This window comes from Mustela nigripes, chromosome 18 (genome assembly GCF_022355385.1).
Source record: "Mustela nigripes isolate SB6536 chromosome 18, MUSNIG.SB6536, whole genome shotgun sequence".
In the NCBI taxonomy this organism is placed as follows: Eukaryota; Metazoa; Chordata; class Mammalia; order Carnivora; family Mustelidae; genus Mustela; species Mustela nigripes.
Genome location: NC_081574.1, coordinates 31,807,506 through 31,825,282, shown reverse-complemented (window position 1 = coordinate 31,825,282; position 17,777 = coordinate 31,807,506). Strand labels below are relative to the sequence as shown.

General features: G+C 39.1%; 1 protein-coding gene across 2 annotated transcripts in view; it reads right to left on the bottom strand.

Moving 5' to 3' along the window:
* Positions 1–7,086: 7,086 nt before the first annotated feature.
* Positions 7,087–17,777, bottom strand: part of UNC5D (unc-5 netrin receptor D) — a 538,291-nt gene continuing 527,600 nt past the window's right edge. For both annotated transcript variants that reach the window (XM_059384170.1, XM_059384171.1), the window contains one exon: positions 7,087–13,711. In XM_059384170.1, coding sequence (XP_059240153.1) covers positions 13,507–13,711 — 205 coding nt within the window. In that variant the 3' untranslated portion in view covers positions 7,087–13,506. The remainder of the gene's footprint in view (positions 13,712–17,777) is intronic.

Below are 17,777 nucleotides of genomic sequence, written 5' to 3'. Positions count from 1 at the left end.
AAGCTTCTGGAAGTTACTACAGTGTCTCAACCAACTCTAGTGTCTTCTGATGGTTTCCAATCTGTCAGGGCTGCTGATTTCTCCTTTAAACAGAAGCACTGGGCTCCCAGAAGCCTGTAGCAAGCTGCAATGGATGGGAAGCCAATGCAGGAGGTCCAGTCTTGCAGACTCCAAAAGCTGCAGCTGATAGAATTCCTTAAATGTGTGCCTGGGTGATCCCTCATGTCAGAAGTCCTGCATTCTGCCCTTGAACTAAGACTTTCTGTTTGCTATAGAGTGCGGCTAAAAAAAGTGAAAACCCCAATCAAAAACTTTGTTTTCTAGAAATAGCACCCCGGAAGAAGACCTGGTTTAAACTGCCACCAACTAGCTTAGTAATTTTTGGCTAAGCACTGCATTTCCCTTCCACTTTTTGGTTTGAAGAAGCATCTGATTACCTACGTCACAGGACTTGGAAAAAAGTTTCTAGACACAAAACAGATAATGTCTAAATGTATGAATAAGTGGATGAGCTGAATGGGCTTTTGGTCAATCAATTCCTTAATCTATTTAGTTTTAGTGACTACTCTTAACGTGTCCTTTATCCCTGCTGAGGTCAGTCACCAGAGGATATTCATATCTCCCATCCCAATAGACCATGATCCTCTTAAGGGGTTGTACATCTGCTCCATTTCCCACTTTCCCAATTTGCAAAACTCTTCCCTGTGCTTTCAGTCCTCACCAAAATGCTCTACATCCTGATAGGGTTTGGGACACGCTACCCTGAAATATGGAAACTTGGCATATTTTAAGATGAAGGAGTGTGAGAAAATGGCAGAAAAAGGAAGGTCACTGTGACCTCCCCTCTTCCCCTTCTTCCCTGAAAGTGGGAACTAAATCTCCATGTGGAAGGTATCCCCCTGTGCTGGGGTGAAGTGAGACATTGCTATCACCAGAGACAGGGAATGTAGGGCTGAGAAAGCTGTGTGAATAAGCCCTGTTACTTCTTCACCATTTACTCTTTGTCTTATCGATTCTTCACCAATGTATCATTTCTTTGTCTGAAAGGTATAAAAGGCTCCTGCTCCGGTCCCTTCATTTTCTATGAAGACTCCCCCTGTATATGTACAAATTCAATAGAAGGTGTATGCCTTTCTTCAGTTCATGTGTTTTGTGTCCATTTCATTGTCAGGCCTAGCCAAAGACCCACCAAGGGTAGAGGAAAATTTTTTTCTCCTCTGCGAATTGCATCGCTGAACATTTCCTTTCTCTTGCTGTTAGTGAAAACTGGCTCTTAAACTCCTTCTACTGCTGTGTTTAACTTGATTACTATTTTCTCTCCTATACTTTCTGTATCACCCAAGGTGGGGTAGGAGTTGTCTTTCCTGCTCCTTGCCATGTCCAGACCATCTCTCTTCTCCCTAATATTTTCCATGTTTTGATACCCTATTTTGAAAGCATGCCAGCCACTATCTCTGATGGTTGTAATAATGGATGGATGCCCACATCAATTCCTGTTACTCACTGAAGCATTAGCTTCTGTCATTCTATGCAACACATTCCCGTTTAAATTTTGGAGATTTGAGGATGCATAGAGATGATTCCTCTACCTCCCTATTCTAATTCCTTGAATTTTGAAACTCCAGTGATTTTTTGATTCTAGCTCAGCTACTTACTGTGACCAATCAACATATATAAACCAGTGGTTCTCATTTGGGGCTGCTCCCTAGAGGATCCTTGGGAATGTCTGGAGATGTTTCTGCTTGCCATCGTTGGTAGGAACTATTGACATTTCATGTGTACATGCCAGGAAGGCTGCAAAATATCCTAGAAAGCACAGAGCAAGCCCCTCACAACAGAGAATTATCCAGCTCCAAATGTCAATAGCGCAGGTCTCAGTAAGACTTTTGCCTGACAACCCTATTGAAAAATACAACCCAAATCACACCCCCAGAAACCCCATTCTTCTTTTCTTTGTCTGACTCTATAATTTCCTTTAGTCTTTACTCTCTGGCCCCCTTCAGAATGAATGAAATCTGTGAGTGGGGTGGCTTTTGTTCACCACCATATTCCTATTTTTTGAGTGTTTTCCCCAATGAGGACAATAACTACTACTTTTTAAATAAACTCAATGCCTCAAACGGAGGCACACTTGAAAGGTAAATTGTCCCCATTTTTGCGAAGAATATAAAGCATGATATAAAAAAATGACAATTGAGGCCCATAAAAGCCAGAAGTATTAATTTTTTTTGTTTTTTATTAGAGAGGGAGAGGGGTTGGGGAGGGGTGGGAGGAGAGGAAGCGAATCTTAACCAGGCTCTCTGCCCAGAGCTGAGCCAGACGTGGGGCTGGATCTCACGACCCTGAGATCATTACCTGAGATGAAATCAAGAGGTGATACTCAGCCGAATGACTCCCCCAGGTACCCCCAGAAGCGTTAACTCTTAAGTTCTTCTGGTGATGATGAATCAATTGTTGACCTAAGCATTTTATATAATTTTTCACTTTTGATGTTGTCTAGAACACACTCCTATTGATGATCTTTCTCATCAACATCTCATGATGTTTAGAGCTCATAGGCTGGGAGAAGAGATCATCTCTTGTTTCTCTGGGTACCCTAACCAAATTATTCAACTAGGGATCCAAGGAGATGAACAAGTCCTGGTCATTCACACTTCTTTTTTTTAACCTGTGTGTCAAACACTTTGGCCTCCTATTTAGATCCCATTGTTTTCTTTTGGCTATGGACCGATAAAGTGAGACAGAATATGCATGATGCTGATTTTACAGATGAGGAAATTGGGACTCAAAAAGTAAAATGGATTATCTCAGACTCCACTGGCAGGCATGATAGCTAAGGTTAGAGCACTCATTACTTCTCATTACTTAATGCCTTCTTAACCTGCTCTGGGCTCTATTCACTGCACAGCATCTTCCTCATGGCTAGACACCTAACACTCACCCCTTTAAGAGGATGGATGTGTTGAATTCTTCTCTGAGCTTAGAGAAAGCAAGGTTATTTGATACAAGTCATTTCATGGACAGATGCCTCCTAGCTTTTAAACCTGTCTTTAGAAGGTGGAGCAAAATATTTACAACTCATTCTTATCAGTTTTAAGTGTGCCTTTTTAATTATAGAGGAAATCATTCATAGCCAAGAATTAAAATGTTAAAAAAAAAAAAGGTTGCCATGCGCTTAGCATACACTTAGAGATGAGAGATTTTGCAAAGTGCAAAGAAATGGGTTGGAAGATGAGAAAAAGTTGAAGTAAATCTAGACTGAATTAATTTAGGATGTAGGACCCAATTTATCTCTTCTACGTTGTTGAAAAGTAGATCCCAGGATATTAACTGTGAGATGTTACTACATGCTCGTTAAGTAGGAGTAAGTGACAAATATTTGGAAAATGTTATAGACGTTGTAGCCTTGGTTGAGTGATTAAAAATTCATATTAGCATAATTCTTTTTTCAGCTTTCCTATTTACTATGACTAATAATAGTACTGACTTCATATTGTTGCTAGGGGATTAAGTGAGTGATTCTGTATAAAGAGCATAGCAGATTGAAAGTATTCAAAAGTATTGATTACCTTCATTATGTAAAAACCTTTGAGAGTTCTTACAATAAAGAAGCCCTTGTAAATGTGATTAATGCTGCTTTCCCCAAACATGGCAAAATGTAGGATCAGTACCTAATCAGTACCTAATAACATAGACGATCCGGTGGATCATAAAGACTAGAAGCATGAAAAGCAGTATGGTAGCCTTTTCTGTAGAAGATACTTACAAATCTATTTATCTATGATAATATTCCCATTTGAAAGCTTTTCCTCCTTTATTTTTGTCTGACAGATTCTTACTCCTTTCTGATGCTGAAATTAAAACCATGACCCAAATTTTCCACCCTTTCTGCATCCATACCCTTTAAAGCACTGTGATTTTTGCATTAGTTCCCATCAAGAGTTGGATTCTATTTCTGTCATGAATGCTCTAGTCTTACGAGTTAGGTGGACCAATGAAATATCACAGAAATGATGGTGTTCCAAGACTATTCTCCAAAAACCTCTACAATGCTTTTCATCCTCTGCCTTTACTGTGAGAACATACCTAGCTGAACCTACTGCATCCTAAGACCTAGGGGGGAAGAGCTTTGTCCTACTGTCCTAGCCAAGGTCCCCCCGCTATGTAAGGAACCTGGCCTGAAAGAGCTAGCCCAGGGAACATATAGCACATACAGGTGTGAGTTCAGCTGATAGCCAAGGAGGAACTTCCTACTGATCCATAGCTCTGTAAGAATAATACATGGTTCCCTTTAAGCCACAGATTAAGGGGCTCGTTGCAGAGTGTTATCATAAAGATACCTATTTAGCATATCATCTTTACATCTTAGCCAGTCAACACATGTCCAAATTACTTTCCCTCACACAACACAACCTGGTCTCACCTCTCCTTCATTCTCCCTTAACAATCTGTGCTCATCTCTTTCACGGTGCTTGTTTGATGGTATGACAACCTCTTGATATAGAGAGCCTACGCTTTGTGAAGGTTGAGTCGGGAGGTGTGTGTGTGTGGTTTGTTTGTTTTGTTTTTTATGAATGTCTGCTTTGTTGGAGAGGGTCTAGCAAGGAGAGAGTAATAATGCCCAGGTAACTCTTTAACTTGTGTATATACTCTTAAGACTTTAAGGCCTTTGTGTTGTCTGAAAAACAGAAAATGGGTCCTTTCATCGATGGGCCATCTACTCTATGCAAAATCACTATTTTAAATAATGTTATTTGTCTTAGTGATACATTTTAAGTGTATTTGCCCCATCATCTGACTCTGATTCCTTCCCTTCTAAAATCATTTTAGGTGGATGGATATAATGGACCTTATTAGAGTATTTAAAGTTTACTGTATTAAGCATCAAACTTTATATTTGAAAAACAAAATATTTAACTTATTTCAGAGGTTGTATGACTTTATTTTTTTTTTTTTTGCCTTAAATAACATTCAGCTAGCTATCATAAAGATTAAAACTGAGTAATCTTTGCCCCTCTTGTCATGTTGCTATGTTTATATAATGAACACTCTAGTACATTTCTGTTCAGAACCAAAGCAAGCGACAGATAGCTAGAGATGTGTTTAATTATTATACTATTTTTTGAACATTTATTTGGATCTAGTGAGCTTGATAAGATTATCTTCTTTTAAAGATAGTTTTTTGGCCAAGGTCATGTGCCCAGAGAATGGCAGACTCAGGATTACTACTTAGCCTGTGTTAATCTCAAACACATTTTGGTAACTACCATGCTTACTGCCTTTCTAAATAAGGTAAAAGTGAACCCTCATTAGTTGCTTTCTAAGTACCATACAGTGTGCTAAGGCTTTTACATTTATCTTTTTTTTTTCCCCACTTAATCTTCACATGTTGAAAAGAATCTAAAATTCTATCATTCTTATATTATAAAGTAGAAACATTAAGTATTTTGTCTGATATTAAATGCTAAGAGACACAGGCAGGATTTGAACCTAGGCTTTGGTATCATATGGAAATCTAAATAAATATATTTTTTAAAGATTTTATTTATTTGACAGAGAGATCACAAGTAGGCAGAGAGGCAGGCAGAGAGAGAGGAGGAAGTAGGCTCCCCTCCGAGCTAAGAGCCCGATGCAGAGCTCAATCCAGGACCCTGAGACCATGACCTAAGCCTAAGGCAGAGGCCTAACCCACTGAGCCACCCAGCTGCCCCAAAATAAATATTTTTGAATGAATAACTCCATCAGAATAAATTTGATCAAATTCTAATAAGTACTGACTACAGAGAATAAACATTAGCCCAAAGTAGCTTAATCCACTCAGAATCAGTTACTAGGTAGATAAAATGTTTTTAGACAAAACTTAAGTATTTGGAAAAGTGGATTACAGACTGCAGCTGATATGTTCTATTTTTATCAAAATGAGCTAGTCTGTCTGAAACTCTCTGCCAGTCACAGCATTCTTTATAGTTGACCAATGCAGATTAGAATTGTTTGCTCTATTAAAATAGTTCTGGAATTTTTGGTTTGGTTCTGCCTAATCATATTGATTTACCTAGTTAATTAAAACCAATTCTCATTCTACCAGTAACTTAAATGTAGACTAATTAGCTTTAAAGCACTGGAACCACTCACAGCCACTTTGTGGATATTACCATTCCTTCTAGTCCTATAAGATGATCCATAAAAAGAATTACATGCTCCAGACATTTAGAAAATGTTGCATATACTCCTCTTTTAGAGATCCATCATATACATTAGAAACATTGTACCCTTAAAGGTTTTCAGAAATCTAGAGAATGTGATTTCATTTTATGCCATAGTTTTCCAAACATTAATTTATGAGTCAGTGTGAGGGTCCAAAACCTCTTATCTCACTATGGAAATCGTATTTGTTTAAAGATGGATTTTGGAAAATACTGGTTTTAAACCAATTTATGACCTTTTAATTTATGACTCACTTAAATCAGAAACCATCTTTGGGTCACACTGTTTAAAGGGACTCTGATCCACTCTGAAGAGTTATGATTAAATTCTTGGGATCTTGGGAGCATTCAGCATTTTTAAAACAATTTAAACAGATTCAGTCAGTGAATCTATATCTGAAATGTCTAACATTGTACTTGTTTTTGTAACATTTTGCCCATGGAGAAGCAGAAAATTTCGAGTGTGTGTTGGAAAAAAAAAAAAAAAAAAGAAAGAAAGAAAGAAAAGAAAAAGAAAAGGAAAAGAGAAAAGAAAAAGTAACCCAAGCCTTTTGAGGACAAAGGTGAATGGTATCCAGACAATGGTCTGGTCGGGATTCTCTCAGTTTGTAAAACAATGTCCTAGGAGTACTTGTGTGTGTGTGCATGGTGGTTGGGTTGAGAATGGTAGGAGATGATCTCATCTTTGTTTCCAGTAGCCTCATATTACCTCTTTCTTGAGGCCACAAGGAGAAATTAGGTTCAATCCCTTAATAGGTATTTGGAAACTGTCCTCAATGTGGAGGGAATTCCAGTGCCCGCTAGGTTGTGGCAGGAAGTGCACAGAGGGGCTCCTCCTTGGGATTTCAAATTTCCACTCATGGAGTAACCTAAAATGTCAATAAAAGACTCTTTATTCATAAATAACTGGTATGCGATAATTTACGTCTGTACATTTATCTTGAAAAGTCAGTAACCATCCAGTTTTTTTTTTGTTTTGTTTTTTTGTTTTTTTTTTTTGTTTTTTGTTTTTTGCAAACTCTACATAAAACATCCAAACGGTCCATTTTGTTCAGTACAATATAACACAGCTGTTTGGCATTACCAAATATATATGTATATATATTTATAGATATGTACATGTGCTGAAAAAGAAGCCAGTGCAGCCTTTTCTAAGAAGTCCATCCAAGTATTTACTGTACAACATTCAGAATTTACATTGATAATACAAGGCACAAAAAGTGTGGTATGAAGCCAAGGCCATGCTTTATTCAAACTCTCCTCTGGCTTGCTCTCTCCTTCAGCTTCATGTCAAATTAAGTGTTCAGTTCTGCCTTTTTTTTTTTTTTTTCCAGCTTTGAACACATCAAATAAAAGTTGAGAGTGGAATGGGCTGGAGATATGAATCACGAACAAACCACCTCCCCACCCCCCACGCACCTTCCCAAAATAAACAGAACAAAATGAAATCTGTTTTAAAATTCATCCGTACAGAAATGGAGGTAAACAATGACTCAGATCTTCTGAGTTCGGGTCAGGAGAACAAGCCAGTTTTCCCTCTAACTGCTTTTATTTGCCCTATTTCTAGGGTGACACCGACTTTATCAATTACGTGTTCTGTATCAATTAGAAATGTGTGTGAAGAATGGGAAATTTAAAATCTGTCTTGATTCCAATTTGGAAGAAGAGGAAATTGTTTTCCTGACCAGGAAATTCCCACACTGAGTTGTTGTATTTTTTGTTATATATTTTTTTAACCTTCTTATAGAGATACGTTTTGATGGGAAGGGCTTCATCATCTAGCCTGGGCCATAGAGAGTGATGGAAATTTTTTAGCTCCACTCTGATGAGGCTTAGATCAAAGTTTCCTGGTTAAGGGGTGATCTTACTTCAGTCTCATCAGAGCTCCTAGTGGAAGGAATTTGGAATTATTAGATCCATCTCTGATTGTAATGAGGGTCATAAGGCAAGATATTCTGCTTACCAATTCCCTTAAAATACCATCTTCCCATGACTCGACAGAACCATAGTTAAATCTCTACCTCTCGTCTCTCTTTAATTTTAAGGGAGTTGTAGAATTCATCCCATTTTGGAATTTATGTATATAATGCTTGCAATAGTGAAATACTCTTTGGGGTTAGTTAGCAAGATCTGAGGCAAAAGGACATTTTTATCATAATCATGCTTTTTGGAAAAGTACTTGACACACATTTCCACTCATGCAGAGAGTTACATTGCCAAATTTAGTGATCCATTTTATAATTCAAGGCTGTACCTTTTTGGAAAAGAGGATGTATCCTCCGCCCAACTCAGTCTTCGGGGCGGGGAGGGGAAGGATATTTTTAAGCTTAGGCCTAAACATGAAGCTTACTGCCTTTTTAATCTTTGGGTTCAGATGGAGGGTGGGCACTAAGATGTGAAGTTCATGGTCACTGTCTTAGGCCCACCTCGTGAGGACATTCCAAATCCATGATCTTCACAGCAAAAAGAAAAAGTAGCTGCTTCAAGCACCACAATTATTCTATGTGAGTTAAATTTCCTACTTCAGATCACAGTACTACACACTAGTGACTAACGGCCAGGTCTGATTTCCATCCCCTTTTATCTTTTTGAAAAAACACAGCACACAAATTGCTTTTTTTTTTTTTTTTTTTTTTTTTTTTGCTTTTTGCTGACGACCCTGGAGTGGGGATGTGAGGAGTCCGTGTTAGACGCTGGCTCTCCTAGAATTGCTTTTGCAAAGAACACCACATGCTGTCAATACAGCCAAACAGCTTTATAGCGGCAGCTTTTGAAAGAGTATGGAAAGTAAAAAACACAAAATATGTAACACATCTAAGATTAGCAACATTTTCACTTTGTGACATTTGACGAAATACATTTTTGCTTGTAGTTCAGGAAAATTCTATGCAGACAAAACAGTGGAAGCTGCAGAAAAGGGTGGCCGTTCAACTTTTGGCTAAAGCATTGATTTGTCAAATACAGCGCTATGGCCATACACTAACACTGAAGAGCTAATAAAATTTTGTCACTACCTGTAGGACAACATTTTGCTCTCCCATTTGCTGTGGTTGTGACCCCTAGTCCAGTCAATGGGAGGTACCAGGATTCAGAACATCGCAATGTTTCATGAGGAAAAGTAATGGAAATGGGCCACACGATGGGCCATAAGACTCATGTTTTCCAGCTCCTTCCGGTGTCTGTGACCTTCACAGATCTGGAACAAACACCTCTGAGGGAATGTTACCTTCCCCACATCTGCTAGTTAGTATTCCACACCTTTACAGAAGGACTAAGTAAGGAATTGGAGTGAAAATGGCAGAAAGGAAAAACAAGCACATGGAAAGGTCTTCCAACATTTTGAAATCCGTAGGTCAATTTTGCCAGAAGTTTGGCAAGTGGAGAATACGCTCTAAAACCACTTACAGATGGTCCTCGACTTACGGCGGTGTTTCAACCGACTACTTTCTGACTTGACAATGGTACGAAGGTGGTAGGCATTCAGCAGAAACTATACTGGCAGCTCTGAATCTGGATCTTTCCCTGGGGTAACGAAACTGGGGTTGACCATCTCGTGATGCCGGCTGGACAGGGGCAGCCATCAGTCATGACCTCACAAGGGTAAACCACTACTACACGGGCAATCATTCCATCATTCACTTTCAGTACAGTCTTCGGTTCGTTACATGAGATTTTTAACATTTCATTATAAATGAGGCTTTGTGTTGGATGACTGTGCCTAATGGAGGCTAATGTCTGAGCACGCTTGAGTTAGGCTAGGTTCAGCTCTGGTGCTGGGCAGGTTAGCCATATTAAGTATATTTTCGATTTAAGATATTTCAATTTATGCTGGGTTTATCGGGACATGACCCCATTATAAGTCGAGGAAGATCTGTATACCATTTTCATACTCCACCTTGGCTTATCAATTGTGATGTTGAGAATTTTTCTCAAGGGAAAGAGAAGCAGTAAATTCCAGGACTTTTAATCCAAAGAGAACCCTGTTTTAGTCATCTGACTTAATAACCCCTCTCAAAGTCAACTAAAAGAAAAAAAAAAAAAGGACCATGGCACCAGAGAACACCTGCAGCTGGAGATAAAAATAATAAAAAGAGAGAAAACTTCCCCTCTTTAAAGAGAATTGTGTCAATTCCTATTCATCTCTTACAAAAAGGCCAATAAAGTTTTTGTGGGAGTACATCTGAGTTTTACGAGACTTTCTGCACTGGTAAATGAAGTTTGCATTTAAATCTGTAGAGTGAGCTTTCTTTTGGCTTAAAGGATTTTAATGTAAACCAGTAAGACTGCACAAGCAGTATTGTAAAAACCGTAAATTAGCTTTATGATGCAGCGGCAGTCTGGTACAGCTGTGAAGTGCACCATTTTGGTGGCATAATTTGAAGCCCTGTTTAAAGCATGACCATTAGACTGAAATGCCTTTGAGGCCTGAAAGATTTGGCATTAAGTGGGATATTTTGTAAAAAAAAAAAAAATGGAAGTAACCTATCAACTATTAAAGCTCACTTTTACATTAGGGCAAAAATCTCTTTCTAGAGGGGCATCTGTGTTTTGATGGGAAGACATTAAAGTAGAACAAGGGTTTAGGTCGCAGCGAATAATCGAAAGTTCAGATGTCAGTGAATTCTCTCTGATCTGTAATCTCCGTTCCTCCTTGACACTCCTACGCTCCCCCGTGTCTGTACGTCTCACCAACATGGGTTCTCTTTGGAATTCTAGTGTGAAGTATGATCCGGACTTACAATGGCCACAGAATTTCACACATTTGTGTAGGAATCCCATGTAGAATTCCAGCAGAAATAAGAGAAATGAAAAGAGGGAGCAAAATGGACTGAAGGGTATATTTGAACCTTGAGCTGAAGTCAGCGGTGATTCATGTTAATTTGCTTCCTTTGTTATTCAATATGGTATGAAGGTCACAGGCATTTATAAACACCCAGATTTAAAAAAAAAAAAAATCCATGGGAAGAAATTCTAGACCTTGAGGGATTGATGATAATCTCTTATCTTAAAATCTAGATTCTAGGGAAAACATTAAGATTTTTCATTTAAGATATAAAAACGTATCAGCTCCAAAAAGGATCTGTGTGGACTCACAGAATATATAAAGCAATGATAAGGCCAATTAGAAGGGAAGAGGAATAAAGGGTAGGATAGTTTTAAAACAAAAATCCTCCAAGATAGAAACTGACAAAAGTGCTCAACAAGATGTTTTCTACAAGTTATTATTAAACAATCAATGCAAATTCTTTTTGGGTGACTGACCATCTACTTCAACTTCTTGCTTTTCCAGAAATGTTAGCAAGGGTGTCTGAATATTTGCCCTCTCATGCCTTCTCTTTGTTGTTCCCCAGAAGGAACAAACAAGTAGAGCATGTAAACAGAAGGGTCTTTTCTTGATCTAGAGATGGTATTTTGAAAATATGCTCGCAGTTCTAAGAGGATCTGTTTATTCTATATAATATGCCTTTGGTTCCTGAGAAAAGCAAGGTGCTTTTGAATTTCGTGTAGCAAAGTCTTCCATCCAGTATAGGGGACCACACGTTAGAGAAAATGGCTAACACATTCAAGAGTTCTTAATGCCTTACCCATGGTATCACGAATTCTACCTATCTCTAGGTCTTTTTTACTTTGGTGGAGATTTACATTTTTTTTTTCTTTCTTTCTTTCTTTTTTTTTTTTTTTTTTTTAACCACAGGACTTACAAAACCATTGTTGTTGTTTTTAACTGACCATATCCCCACTGCCAAGTGTTCCCCAACTCCCCCATTCCCTGATTGTACTTTATTCTAATGTAGCCAACTTTTAAGTACCTGATCAGCCTTGTAGTTAATCTAGGTCCTTGGTCTTGCTTGTCCTGATTGTGGACAGCTAATTAAAACATCCACCAGAAGATGAGCAGGAACATATCTGTGCCTCTTTAGTCTACCAGGATATCTTGTCAAAAATGATTTAATAGGATAAAAGATGGATTAAATGTTAAGATGGGGTTCACAAATTCTCTATGGACTTCATATTCCACAATATCATTGGCTCTTTAAAAAATAAAAAGAATCTTTGAGCAACAGTCCTATGTTCATGGTCCCATAGAGAAAACATGCCTGGGGAGGCTGAGGAATCAGAGCTCAAAAGCTTCCTGAACAACGTATGTGGTTTCTGGGACACTGTGGTAGATCTATCCCTCACATCCTATCATTTAGACCAAAGACTATCTGCTCATTTTCCAAGAGGCAAAAGGAGGTTGCCCTATAGCCCTATGGAGAGATTTTGTGAAAACGCGGTACCAAGAGGCTAGAAAGTTTCAAGAACCTGGATTGAAAAGTCGAGCAGAGGCCCTCATCCCCTTATAACAATGTTTAGAGACTGGGTCAATACCTCTATCCTAGAATTACAGCTTATCTGAGGCCCAGGGCATCTGCAGACCCTGTCTTTCCCTGGGCTCGATTTGACTGCCCCGGCCCCCTCCAAATCCACATGGAGCTGCGTTCTAACAGCGCTCTGCAATTTGAGTGGCTAAGCTGGGAATAGAGGATTCTGTTTTATTGAATTAGAAGTAACTATCCATATTGAGTTTAATTATGCTCTGAAACTGAGTAAGGAAGGGGAAGAAAGAAGGTGGGTAGATTGGTCTCCAGAAGAAAATGAAGGTGGTGTACGTGGCAAGAACTAGTTCATGGTCTGTCTTACCTTCTCCTCTTGTTTCCATTAAGTGGCTGAGATAAATAGGGAATCGGTGCTGGTGAGATGGACTCAGAATCTAGATTCTAAATGCCCTCCTTGACGTTACCAAAGTCCTACAATGGGTTGGCAGCCCCGTTTCACTTCGCAAAGCCAGTTTTATAATGATTGCTGACATCACGGATGCCAGTTGGTAGACAACCCTGACAATCTGGTAGCAGAATCAGCTGGCCCTTTGGGGCACATCATTAAAAACCTGTTTCAAAACATGCAGGATTCAATGTCTGCCTTCCTGGCTTTATCGTGGCTCGTCTTTCCCCCACAGTTACTTTCCTCAAGCTACGCCCTCACTTTTATCCTCCCCACTCCAAAGCTAAGAAAGTTCATCAAGTGTTAACCCAAGTGGACTCAGATGAGACAGTAAAGCCCTCTTATATTGAAGAGAGCTTGTACTTTTCTCTATGAACATATTATACCTATATAAAATTCAGTTTTTTCAACCAGGGATTCGCACTGATTGTAAATGAAGGCTGAATTCTCCAAATGCCACCGGGCAGAAAGCTGCCTCTTTCCCATTTAAAGCAAATGTCCCGAAGCTGGCCGTCACTGTCTCATGAGCGGTCGTGGACTAGAGTCCATTTTGCCTGCTGTAGTTGAAGTCGGCTTCATCGAGCTGGGTTTCTGTAATGTTTGAGAGTTTCGTGTGTGTCCTCCCAATCTCTTCAAGGGCACAGGCCAGGGAGTCAAGATCACCATCGTGCTGATGACGAGCTTCCCACAGGTTCAAAATGACAGCAGATGGACTGCTTTGTGTAGCAAAATAAGATAAATTCCTAGACAGGGATTTTAAGAAACAAACAATAATGAAAATGAAAAAAAGAAATAAAGGAACGAATAAAAATCACTATAGGGGCCTAAAATGAACTGCAATGGATAGTCTTATAGTAGGAGTAGGAGGTTCATGGGAGCTAGTTACAGGTCTCCAAATGACCTTAGGATTGCTCGGATTCGATATCTCTCCACCTCCTCAAACTTGGCGCATCAGAAATGGGTTATTTTCCCTGTTCCTCCAAATCATCCCCCTTTGTAACTATAACCAGTATCCCAGTAATTATAAATTTCCTTCTAATCTCTCACACTAGGACATTATTTTTGACTTTTCCTTCTATGCTGTTGCTTTCTTTTTGATATACTCTGTCTTCCTTTGCCCTTTGAGCCATTAATGCTGGCTTAGCTAATACTTGCCACTTGGAATACCTACTCTCCACTTGGAATACCTACTTCCTCTCTTCCCCTCTGTTTCTCAAGACCTTACTTTCCTGTAATGTCTGGTTCAATTCTCTTCTACTCTTTGCTAACATGCTTTCTTTCTTCTCTGAGTTCTTCCTATTGTTGTGCTTAAAATTTCATATGACTCAACTGTTTATATATTTCATGTGAAGTTTGCCCACCCATATGATTACAGACATCTGAAGGGAAAGGATCCTAGATAATCATCTTCTGATTCTGCAGCAGTCCTTATCATAATACTATGACAGGTGTTTATTCAATAGCCATTGTCTTGAGTAATTGATTGCTATGAGCCTTTTTCAGTTGATATGGGATCTTCGGTGAAAACAAATGGTAACCTTTTGGACGACGACTTTGCTATGATGAAGATGAAGACAACACAAAAGATTAAAGGTCACAGTTTTTCAGAGGCACTTGTAGAGCAGGGATGGAAATGTCACCTTTGGGAAAATTTTGATAAGTTGAAAAGACTTTTGAGAGTCAACCAAGAACTGGTTATTCTGAGGATGGCACTGCTTTCCCTTACCACATTGAGCATATAATCGTGAAGAAGACTCACGTAACTAAGGGCACTGGGAAGAGAAGACAAGCTTTTAAGGGCACATTACCATTTACAAGCACCACACACACATACAGTAATTTTGAGCGAATAAAGTGCTATTTTATTCAAAGGTCTCAAGGGACTGCTTAAAGCTAGTTGGTCGCCAAACAGCAGAAATATCAGCGTACTATATATACTTTCTACTACGTCCGAATCTGTAATTGAGAGCAGGAGGAGGCCAGCTTAAGAATGTTCTCTCTAGTTTCCTGCATCTTTTTCCTTATTCCACCTCCCCCACCGCCAGCCCCTCCCCCTCACTTGTAGTCAAATATAGTTATTTATTTCTACGCTAATGGCAGTGGCAAATCAAACCTTGCTCAGGCAATGGAAGGAATCCTAGTTCTTTTTATTTAAGAACTTTGTTTTGAATATTTCTTCCTGGTCATGGAAGTGTTTATAGAGAAAGCTTCTATACCTCTAGGTCTGTTCAGTCAATGGACACACCCTTCCCAACGTCCAGGCAGAACAGAAACTGAAGGCGTAGCTGAGAAAGAGGCCTCCTGGTAGATTAGGTGCGGGTGGACGCTGGGTGGGCTGTGTGACCATCTCTTTCCACGTCCTTTTTGAGACTAAAGACCATTAACATACATTTGTTCCCGGAATGGGTAAATACTTACGCACGCTAATGTTTCAAAACCAGAAGGACAACAGCAAGCCAAACAAAAGCACAGATTCCTCATCTTTCTATTGAGGGTTTATATTTTGTATTTTTCCCTTGAACAACAATGGACTAGCGTCCTGTGGGAATCACTAGAATCCTGGTGATCTTACTAACCCCCACATTAGGTTTTATTCTATACCAGAGGTTGACAAATATTTCTCTAAAGACCAGCTAGTGAATATTTTTGCCTTTAGGAGCCATATGTGGTCTCTAAAGCAGCCACTCAATGTTGTGACAGCAGTGTGACAGCAGCCATGGACGGACACACGTGAATGAGATGGATACAAGGGAAAAACTTCAATGAGACACCCTGAAATCTGAACGTCCTGCAGTTGTCACATCACCCAACATTCCTCTTCTTTTGATTGACTGATTATTTATTTACTTACTTACTTACTTAGCTTACTTTCCTGACCACGTAAAAAAACAACCAACCAAACAAACCACCACAACAACGAAACAAAACAAAACAAAACAAAAAACCTAACACTATTCTAGCTCCTGGGCTCTAGAAGAGCAGGTGGTGGGCCAAATTCAGCTTTTAGGCCATAGTGCCGATCCCTGTTCTCTGCTGTCTTACCACCCAGGCTCAATTTCCAGAGGTGGTAACTATTTGAAAGAAGATGAAACCGATTTTACTGTCTTGTGCTGCCTTTGAAGGACACACAGGGCTTAGGCTGTTGAATCCACAAGTTAAGCATCCTGCCTCAAGCACTTTGAGAACTTCATCTTCAGTAAGTGTTCTGGGACTCTGACCTTTCCAGATATGACAGGAAGATCCGGGCATAAAAATGCAATAATATAAAACTCTGGGAGAGGCATACAGAATAGGTTTTGGAGGCCGGGATGCATCTTTGTCCCAGCATGATATCAGAAGTCTTCCTGAATCCGTGGTGGGGTTGGGAGTGGGGATGGGGAGGTGTGTGTTCTAAGTACACCCGCCTAGAGGACGAGGAGCAGGACTGGTGAAGGGCTCTGGTTCTCCAAAGACCTGCCAATGTCCATCCTGATTTGTAGAATAGGCACCCAGGGCTAAAGCAAGCTAAGTGATCAAAAGAGGCAGAAATATAACTCTCGCTTGGCACAGGTCTCTGAACATATTGTAACAAGCGAAGTGTGCTCCCCAAAGCATAGCTCTGATTTATCCTCTACAAGCACATTCATCATAACACACACAAATCTCAAAATCCACTTAATTCTGGTAGATACATACAGGAACATAATCAGTCTTATTAAAAATGATTCCGTTAGCTTTGTGATAAAGAGACCTCCTATTAAATTACCTTTACCCATCTACACCAGAATAATTCGTGTATAAAAGACCCTGAAATCCTAATGCAATAGGCTATTCCTCCAAGATAGTTGGGTTAATTTAACCATTTACATGCATGCAAATGCGTGGATTTTTGTTTTGTTTTGAAAATTGGTATGCCATGCATCTGTTAGGTGGTTTCCATACTGCCCTTTTGAAATTATTCTGATCCCAAGCTATACAACTCTTTTCTCTTCATAATGGTGATACATTCGGACACTAGCAGGTGAATGCACACACAATTCAGGGAATTGTGTTACTACTAGAGAATAGAATTCATAGCAATAGTTGGTATTAAGAAATTTTCTGAGTGTCTTAGATTTTTTTTTTTAAATGAAACCAGAACATTTAGCAAAATAGAAGTCTTAAAATTTAGATGGATGCCTCAGAGTAAAACTTAATTTTTTTCTTTCTCTTTGAAACATGTTTAAACAACTGAATGTTTATTGTGCTGGTGTTAGATGCTTCAAACTTTTATTTTTTTATGCTCTGAACTTCAGGTGACCTTTTGTCATAGCCTTTTAGGATTCTGATAGACTGAGATTAATTTGAAAAAATAATGTTTTTCATTTGAAAAATAATGTTTTTCATTTGAAAAAATAATTTTTCATTTTTTGGGGTGTCCTAAAGATGCTGCATATTATATAGGTAAGAATACTCTTAAATTTTGAGAATTGACTTTAGATTCCTTCTAGGTCTTCAGGTCAGTTTATTTGTCCTAGGCTTTGTAGATCCAAAGGAAAAGATGAAGCCCCTTGAAACTCCCACTTAAGAGTAAATCATAAAAAACAAAACCAAAAAAAAAAAAAACATGCTAAGACACCTGGATAAATTTCCCCATGTAAGTTTATTGAGTAGTAGTGGTTTATCAAATTTAATTTTGTTTTGTTAGAGCCTCTATGCCTTCTATTCACCTGCATTCTGGGCAGGAAGGAGTGGAGAGGAGGGAGGGTGATTGTTTTATTAAAGTGATTAATTTCCTCTTTCTGAGCCTTTCCTACCCCCATCCCTTATCCTCAATTAAAAATCCCATGG